Below are 9,825 nucleotides of genomic sequence, written 5' to 3' on the forward strand. Positions count from 1 at the left end.
TCTTTTCAATTTCAGTTCTTAAATTCATCAATCAATCCTTTCATTTATGTGATAGGCCTGCATTTAAAATGAACATTTACCATAAATTAAAGGTATCTTATATTATTAGATATATTATCATGATAAAAATGCACTTTTAAGTATTAATCAATTGGCTATGTTCTCGTGACTTTAATAAACTGGTTCTTAAAGCCAAAATGCATGCTAAAATATTTTTTTTGAAGTTTTATTTGTTGTATGAAAATATGATGTAATTTTTTTTTAGACTTGGCCGTATGCATGAAAAAAACAACATTTTTTTTTAAATTTTGACGAAAATGAGTATTTTAATATCAGATTTGTATATTTACTATATAAAAATACAAACCAATATTAAGAAAAATTCTGTAACAAAATACGCGGGGAAATCACAAATTTTTCAAAAATATTTTTTTGAAAGTTTTTGGAACTGGGCCAGACCCAATACAAAAAAAATCTGGGCTGAAGCCCACTACTGCATGAACAGTGGACGTGAATTATAATTCACGCCTATTATTTATGCATGAACAGAAAGCGTGAATTAATGCACGCCATTGTTCATGCAGTGAACAGTGGGGAAGAAGAAGAAGAAGAAAGGGGAAGGAAGGCTGACCTGCAATGGCGATGGTTTGGCCGACGTGAAGGGTAGCGGTGGTGGCAGAAGGTGGCTGAGGCGGCGGTCTTTTTTCTTCTCCCCTATGCTTTGTTGTGCTGTTTTCTTCCTCTATTTTTCATTCTCTCTGTCAACAAGGTTTCTTCCCTCTCTATAGTGGATGTGTGGCCTCCCTCTTGTTTGTAGTAGATCATAATGGTGGAGGAGAGGCACAGTGGTAGCTGCTGCGGTTTTTTTCCCCCGTGTGTGTTGCCTCTGTCAATAACGTCCTCCTCTCTCTGTTTTGTTCCTTCTCCCACTCTCTGGTCGCTTTTTTGTTTCTGTGGTGGCAGTTGTTGTTGATGGCATTGTAGGTGGTGGAGGGGTTGTTATCGCTGTAATGAGGCAGGCAAGCGATGTTTACTGTAGTTTGTTTTCTTCTCCCCGTGCAGAGGCACAAGCCTTTGTTTCTCTGTATTTTTCTTCCTCTCATTTCTCTATCTATTTTTCTATTTTTGGATAATGATGGTGCTATCGGGGGTGACTGAGAGGAACAGTGGAGGCGATGGTGGCAGCTATGTGAACCACAGCTGATGGTTCTTCCTCTCCTCTCCTCTGTTTCTCTGCTGGTTTCAGCTCTCTTTTTTTATGTTCTTTCACTCTCCTTGCACCCTCAAAATTCCCCAGTTTGTTTCTCTTTTTCAAACTAAAAATTCCCCTTGAAACTGTCATTTGCTTCTCTCTTTCTTCAAAATTTCACTCCCTCTAGTTTTTTTTTTCCTTCTCCCTCTTCCCTCCTTTGTGTTGCTCGCCCCTATATTTATAAGTAGTCGAGGAGAGGTTCACCATACCCTATACAATCACAGGGCATGGTGGCCGGGGCATGGATCTTCTACTTTTTGTCATGGTGAGGGGCATGGGTCTCCTATTTCTCCATTAATAAAGGTATGGGTTATATAAGTAGTTAGGGAAGTGGGGAGGTAAAGAAGGAGAAGTTAAGCAAGAAAAGCATTTCAAAAATCCTCTTCTCCCCGGTCTCTGCATTTGTAGGGGAGAAGAAGCGATACAATGGCATTCAAAACAGCACCTTGCAGTTTTTTTTTTTAGAAGAAAAGGAAATGAATTTGGGAGTGACCCTAAAAATGAGTTATGACAAATTTCAAGATAAAACTTTTGAACAGATAATAGAGGTTTTTTAATATGAGGAATATATAATATATTGAATAAGGTAAAAGTGCATTTCGGAGCTTAAGTTTTAGAATGAGCAATATGTGAGATAACAAGACCCTTACCATCTCCAACATATAGTTAATCATTATGAAGATAAGGTTTTAAGCCTGTGATACTCACAAAGTCAGGAGTCATATAATGATTTGTATTTGTATTAGGAAACCAAGTAACATGAGTGGCCACAATGGCAATATTAAATGCCAAATTAGCATTAGCATTAGCTTGCAAATTGTGAGTTGTTAATTATAAAAATTATTGTGTTAAATGCCTAAAATTGAATCATAACTAACATTTTATTGACCAGTTATTAGACCAATAATTTAAACCACCAAAATGATTACCTTGTTGCCTAAAGTTTTAGTTTAAACCATAGCTATTACTTTTAAAATTCTGACATAAACCATAACCATTATTATTATTGTTATAATTGTTATGATTATTGGTTCTCTAACCTTTATGAAATTAGGTTCTATAACTATTATTTTGTGTAATTGTTACCATAAGAACCTAACTAACACAGCAAAAAAAAAAGAAAAGACTAAAGGTGGTTGTGTTGGCATTAATAGCAATAGGGCTATCATAACAGGTTGAAAATAACCTTTATAAAGAAACTCATGCATGAGAAGATGGCTGTAAATGTCAATGTATGATATGGATTCTACTTTAGTAAATAGGCTAGTCATAAGGTCATTCAAGTCTTTTTTCAATCCTCAAAGCAAAACACATACAAACTAAAATCTTTCATGAAGAGTGGTCTGTTAATAGCAATGAGCTCATCAAATAAAGCCTTGGTCTTCTACAAGTTAACACTAACAGTGTCATAATTCTACTGTATGTCTTTGAATACACCATTGAGTTACATAATATGTGAGTTAGATAAAGAAGAAAGGGTTGTCTCAAATGTTTCTAGAGGCTCTAGGAGGTATGACTTTAATAAAATGAGAGGATAAAATATCCTCTATGCTTAAGTGGTCTTGTTACTTCTATGATAGAAAATAATGATTGATAATAGGTAGACATATATCAACCAAGGAAATATAAGAATGAGGGTATGGGAATGAACCATCAAAAAAGGAATGCATTCATTAGCTTAGCAAATAAACCTCATTTACATCCTACGGTAAAGAAAAATGGTGTTTGACAGCTTTAAAGAGATTTTCTATTGATTATTTGAAAGAGAAATGATAGTTGTTCCATGAGAAACTAAAGTAACAACCATGAAAAGAGAAATCATCAGAAACATGGCCAACAACAATAGTAAGGGAGGCACCAAAAAATAAAAGAGAAATTGTAGTCGCTATAGTGGAAAATAAATGAGGAATTAGTGTAATGATATTGAAGTCCATGGTTTAATTATTTGTAAAGTTCATTTTAAGAAAAAACATATGGGAGGCTCTGATACCAAATTAAGATAATAAAAAAATAAACTTGTATGAATAATAATGGATGCTAACAATAATAGCAATCATCGTTTATATTTATATATTTAGGATTATGTATAATAATAATAATGGTGAAATGCACTACATATAAGCTATATAAAGCATATACATATACAAGATAATTCTCGTAGAAGACACACTTTCCATAATACTATTCAATGCCTAGATTAATGGTTATATAAGCAATACCAAACTTAGAATGGGACAAACGTTTAACCCAATCTAATGAAAATCTTTTTGAGTTAGAATGTAGACTTATCTTCTCAAGGCTTGGATATGATTGCCTAGCTACCATTTTATTAATCTGTTCTCATGTTTTCAAAAGGCAAAAAAACATGAATTCTCTGGAATATATGGTCAGCTGCAAATTAAAAACAAATATTATATAAATATGTGAAAGAGAATATCACATCGCAAAAGGAATCATCTCTTGCACACTTCACTTGATTAGCTATTAGGTGCGTAATTGTTTTTGTTCAATAAATCACAACTTAACCTTTTATTATACATGATGATTAATTATATTAAAACTCTTGTAGTTTTTCTTTAAAAAAAAATAAACTATCTCTAATTTTATTTTTAATTAATATATAGTTAAAAAAAGGTATTTAAAAAAAAAGAATAATTGAAGGCAACTCATTACCTTATGAAAAGACATTTAATTAATAGGAGTATCAAATTCAAATAAATTCTATATATTAAAGATATATAAAATCATTATAAAAGCTTTATCCATCCACTTAAATATTTGGATTGTGATGATTTTTTTTTATAACTGTTAGAATATGTAATGCATGGATATTTACGTCATAGGCTTTATTAATTTTTTCAAACAATTCATATAATTTTCTCAAATAATAATTTGTTTGTAGATCAAATAAGTCTTAAGAGCCGAGTCACCATCAAATGAATGATATTGATCACTTAAAATTCCACTATCGGTGTTGTCTAACTATTAAATCATTGAATCTTCTAGTGCCTGACCTATCTAATAGAGGGATTTATGGAAGTTTTAATGGAAAAAGATGAATTGATGATAAATTAATCAAACTAAAACTTATAATGGCAACAATCTTTTAATACTTTATCATTACATATTTGGTCAAGTAAAAAAAAAATATTTTTTTTGCTGAATAGTCTTGAACTAATAGTTATCTCTTAATTCAGGATATCACATACCCATGTAGTAGTGGAACCATCTAGCATGCTTGCAAGATGAACACCAATTAATCTCTTATATATAAAGTTTTTGTTGTAAAGTTTCATTGTGTTAATGATTTTAATTTGACAAAATATGAGAAAGATAGTCTTTCTGTAACTCTAATCATTTATTGTAATGAAACTTAAGTAAGCCTTTCTAATTAGAATACATGGATGAGAAATGAAGCAAGGATCATAATGATATTAACAACAATTATGAAATTACTTACAAACATAACCAACAAGAATATGACTAACTATACTTAGCAATCAACCACTTGATAGGCTAACAAAACATTATAAATATAAACAAAACATGGTAGAGATTGAAGGATAAAATTGTAGCTAATTAACAAGATTATATATTGTTACAAAACAAATGGAAATGAAACAAATTATAGTTAAGAAGACTATTGATCTTAGCTAGCAACCGAACAGGCTATCAAGTGCAAAATTAGAACTTAGGCAAAAGACAAGGGTGGAACAAGTTGTGTATGTATTTGGTTCATTGTTTTGTTGTAATGATCAATGGCCACTCCTATGAATTGATGGGTACATGGTGATTTGTTTGTGTGGAATAAGGACAACATTAGTGTTTTGGGATTGACATGCTAAATCTCTCAATACGAGTACATTTATTCACTATTTGTTAAGACATATACGTGTGTGTGTGCGCGCATTATATTTACGTACATGTCATGTATGCATAAGAGAACATTCTTGTCATATAACTAAAAATCTGTACAAATAGTATTTGATGCTCAAGGTTGGTGATCTATTTTATTTTCACCCTTGCCAACATTGTGAGAGTAGCAATGTGTTAGAATTACTCAAGTGAAAAGAATTATCAGTAATTTTATATCAAGAATTAATCATACATAGACATAATATTTTATGTATTTTGATTATGTGAAAAAAAAATGATTATAAAGGAATAGAATGAATTTATAAAACTATCAACCATAATTTTGTATATCTAACTCTCACACATAAAATATATAACATGACCATAATACATAGGTACTGGGTTATTAAATGGCCATAAAAGTTCCATACAATTTCATCTATGCCCTTAGACCTAGGATATAAAACAAAGGTTTTAGAAAGTGTAGTTACAGTTTTTTTTAAAGTGTTTTTTATTTATAAAAATCTTAAAATAATATTTATTTTATTTGTTAAAAATTATTTTTGATATTAGCACATCAAAATAATTTAAAAATATCAAAAAAAATATTAATCTGAAACAAAGAAAAAAATAAAAAAAAATTAATTTTTTTCTAAAGTATTTTAGAAACACAAAAATAAACAGAATGGTAATCAATGCAATAAATAATTTAGATAATAGTTTGTTTTTTTTTTAAATTTAGTACATATTCATTTAGGAGCATCATCAAATAATCCTTGGCCCTTCTTTATTTTATTTTTAATTCTGGCAGTAAAAAAAATATTTGATGTCATTTTTTAAATCCATGTCAAGTAAGTATTTTTCCGTACATAGACTCACGAGGATAAAATATTCTTGAAAATGGAGCCACACTTATCTTATCCATATTTAAACTTTTTTAAATTTCAAAATGAGATCAAATAATTAAATCTAATCTTATAAACATGCCGTGCATAAAAAATGATTTAACTAAAAGATGCATGTCTGTACTCGTTTCAAAAGCTGCCACTGTCACTAGGGTTGTTTTTTTTTTTTTTTTTTGTTTCCTAGGGAAGAAGTATTTGATCATTAATTTGGTTAATCTAGCTAATTAACAGGTTCTCACATGATAGTGATGCAGCCATGCAGGCGCTAGGGCACCCATTTTTATGGGAAGAACAGTGCTAGCTAGTAGGTAGGCATGGTCACGTGGATCAGAAGGGAACTAGGCATTTGCTGCAAGAAGAGAAAAGATGATTTTACGCGTAGAGAGCTGGAAAGGAATCTACTCGTGATCGGATCATAGAGTAAGAGGGGAGAGAGACATTGAAAGCAGTGAAGGAAGCGTCAAAGGATGTTTAGCTGTCAATCCCTCCAAACCCTTCTCACGGGAGAAGTTATATTTACATCTCTCCCATTCTCTCTCCCCCTCTCGCCGTCATCCATTTGTCCCTCTCCCAGGTAATTCCAAAATATGCCCATACACACCCAAGCTACCTTCTGTTTCTTCTTCTTTCATTATTCATTATTTCTCAATCTAATTTGATATGTACAGGAGCTTCTTTTTGCTGATATGGACTATCAATCTGCAAAATGATGATGGTAAATCACCACATTATTTATAAGTGGTGATCCTCAACTCTATATATAATATCACATGATCCAGGGCACGTGTAGTTTCACGCATATAGATATATTTATATACTGTTCACAATTTAAATTACGAGTCTCATGGGAGACGTTTAGTATAAAATAGTAATGTGTGAAGTTTTATTTAACAATTTAATTCCTAGAGTTTAGATTTTTTTTTAAAAAAAGGGTTTGAATATTACCATTCTTAAGTTACGAGTCTCTGCAATTCTTAATCGAAGAATTTGAGAGGGTGCATAACATATCCCTAATAGCTTGAAACTAATATGAGATTAAATATGATTCACCACCTTGGAATTGAGGGAATTATGTGAAAATTAAGGAGGTTTTTTTTTTCCGTTGAATAATTCAAAGCTAATAAAAACGTCGTATAGTTCCAAGATATATTAACTGGATAATTGTTGATGAACCAATTTATATAATCACCGATGGTGATACTATATTCTCGGTAACTATATGATTTTGAATTTGAAAATAAATACCATTCATATGTTTTTTTAAAGAGATCCCAGATTCAATTTTTACACACACACACACAAAGACAAATAAAGGTAGGTGCATATTTGAGATGAATATATGAAACTATTTTTTTATATAAAAAACAAGAAAAAAGATGGTTAAAATTGTAAACTTACTACAGAATTATGATTTCATTTGAGGAAACGGGAGAATCCATGCAGGAAACGAACAAGCAATGATAGAGTTAGAGAGGTCATCTTCTGGTTATAAAATCCTCAAAAGCTTGCAGTGAAAACATAAGCAGGGGAGAGGTAGCTAATCAAGGTAGACGGCGGAAAAGAAGAATGTCTTCCAAGAAGAAAAAGAAGGCAGCTCTTTACGAGAAGCTACGTGCCGCTACCAATTCTAATGCTGTAAACGCCTGTACCCCCTTCAAGCTTTAATTAGTTTCAGTTCTTAATTTCCTCTTCCTCTCCTTTTCTCAAATTCTATATATATGTATAGTTCCGATCTTCTTTGTGAACCATAAATTAGTCATCTTACAATCGTGCAATCGTTGTGTTTTTTTTTTACACTTTGTTACAATTAATTGGTGATTTTGATAGATGAACAAAACCTCAATCATAGTAGATGCATCAAAATATATAGGAGAGTTGAAGAAAAAGGTGGATAGACTAAACCATGAGATTGGAACATCTTCAACCCCTCAAAATTCATTATCTGCGGTGCGAGTATATTCACTACAATTCCCCCTTTTTTTTATTCCTAAATTTCTTATATTTTCAATTCTTATACACTTTGTGGAAGTCTTCAATTACTTTTCCACTTAATATTTCTTTTCATATATACTTCAGCAGGTTACAGTGGAGACACTAGAAAAGGGTTTCCTTATTAATGTATTTTCAGGAAAGAATTGCCCTGGATTACTTGTCTCCATACTTGAAGCCTTCGAGGAACTAGGCCTTGATGTGCTTGATGCTAGGGTTTCTTGCGAAGACAACTTCCAACTGGAAGCAATTGGTGGAGACCAAGTAAGAAATTGCATTCTTTATCAGTGTTCTAATTCTATCAACTAAACAATTTCTTGTTTTGCAAGTATAATATTTACATTTACTTGTTAAATGCGCGGATATTATATACTTTATGTCTCAAGCATCATTCTCAAAATTAATAAACAGCAACCAAACAAAATTGATCTCACTTGTGCAACTTAGAAACAAGGTTTGAACCACATGTTTTGGACTTTCTACAGTACACAGTAATGGGTGGACAGCACTGGAACACAATAGTTATCCATTGAGCAATTTCATGAGAAACCAGAGTAGAGAAGTATTTAGAGGGGTGTATCGTGGGCTTCCCTAATTTTGTTATCCTTTTCAAGAGTTTTATCAATGAATCTCAGCTGACCAAAAATAAATAAATAAACAATTCATCCATCTATATTTGATACAAAAATTACTTTACTAAATTTTTTGCATCAAATATTTTTCATTTTACAGAACCAAGGTCATGATGCTCAAGTCGTGAAACAAGCAGTGCTACAAGCAATCCATAACTGGAATGGAGGGAGGTAGCTGGCTAGTGAGCGAGAATGACACTAATCTTTTCCTCCCCTGTCTTTCATTGCGCTACTGCGAAATCGGGATTTGTAAAATGAATTCCAAATTCCAAATTAGTAGATAGTAAATATGGGCAGTAATGGGCTTTTGGTTATTAATTTTCGGTATTTAAGCAAGTTTTACCTCCAATGATCTATACAAATATTTGAACTTAAAATGCATAGAATTCGTCTGATAGGTTTCAATCAATTTAGGAACATCTTTGGCAAATCATTCTTTTGGGATCAACAGTTTGTCATTCGTATTCAGTATTCTAGATTGAGATTCTATAATAATGTGAAAGTTTTTTTTTTCCTAGAGGAGGAAGAAACTAGTTATACTAAGCAGTTAAAAATTCAACACAACTAATCCCAGAGACGATTCGGCTTAATGCTTCAGCCTTCAACCACAATGAACTTAACATTATTGTTAACGAATTTTACTTGCACTACCAGATTATTATTGAGAAACACCAACGAAATCGAAAAAATATTAGAAGAAACTAAAAATATATGTTAGTGAGAAGAGTATATTACAACGCCTTGTAAATTACTGAGGCTGCCCAAGAAAGATCAAATGTATAAAATTAAAAAATAATTTATAGTTAAAAATTTTAAATTCAAAATGAAATATTTAAGGATTCAATTAAAAATTTTTAAGGTATATTTGAATTTATTTAGAGTTTAACTGCAAGAAAAAATTATTTTTAAAAATTAATTTAGACTTTAACTTGGAGAAATTAAAGTCTTGGGGTTGAAATATATAAATATTGAAGATTGATAGAAAAATAGGTATTTAATTAAAAAAATCTAAAATCAAGAATCAAACTGGAAAATATACGTAAATATAGGGTTTAAAATTGACTAAATCAAGAGTCAAATTAAAAAATTAAAAATTTATTGGTTAATTGAGGATCAAAATACATAAATCTATGACCAATAATCTAAATAAAAAAAGACAACTAACTTAATTAAGGGCTGATATTTAAGTTTG

The 9,825-nt window shown here is 31.3% G+C and overlaps 1 protein-coding gene across 4 annotated transcripts; it reads left to right on the forward strand.

Annotated features, from left to right (window-relative positions):
* The first annotated feature begins 7,403 nt into the window (after window positions 1-7,403).
* LOC105121877 (transcription factor SCREAM2-like) lies at window positions 7,404-9,081 on the forward strand. Of its 4 annotated transcripts, none has more exons than XM_011020730.1 (4): window positions 7,404-7,647; window positions 7,840-7,965; window positions 8,089-8,265; window positions 8,734-9,081. In XM_011020730.1, the coding sequence occupies exons 1-4, from the start codon at window positions 7,579-7,581 to the stop codon at window positions 8,806-8,808; spliced, it is 447 nt and encodes a 148-aa protein (XP_011019032.1). In that variant the 5' UTR covers window positions 7,404-7,578; the 3' UTR covers window positions 8,809-9,081. The 4 variants fall into 4 exon arrangements, with proteins under 4 accessions (XP_011019032.1, XP_011019033.1, XP_011019035.1 ...); XM_011020731.1 differs by having other exon boundaries at window positions 8,092-8,265; XM_011020733.1 differs by having other exon boundaries at window positions 7,405-7,647; window positions 7,840-7,959; window positions 8,092-8,265.
* Window positions 9,082-9,825: the final 744 nt, after the last annotated feature.

The sequence above is a fragment of the Populus euphratica genome, unplaced genomic scaffold (assembly GCF_000495115.2).
Source record: "Populus euphratica unplaced genomic scaffold, PopEup_1.0 scaffold46.1, whole genome shotgun sequence".
Lineage (NCBI taxonomy): Eukaryota > Viridiplantae > Streptophyta > Magnoliopsida > Malpighiales > Salicaceae > Populus > Populus euphratica.

Excerpts from the sequence above, each read along its gene's own strand:
- LOC105121877 (XM_011020730.1), top strand. The coding sequence starts at position 7,579 with ATGTCTTCCAAGAAGAAAAAGAAGGCAGCTCTTTACGAGAAGCTACGT. Across the intron at positions 7,648-7,839 it reads CCGCTACCAATTCTAATGCT|ATGAACAAAACCTCAATCAT; the intron begins GTAAACGCCTGT and ends TGATTTTGATAG. Across the intron at positions 8,266-8,733 it reads AAGCAATTGGTGGAGACCAA|AACCAAGGTCATGATGCTCA; the intron begins GTAAGAAATTGC and ends TTCATTTTACAG.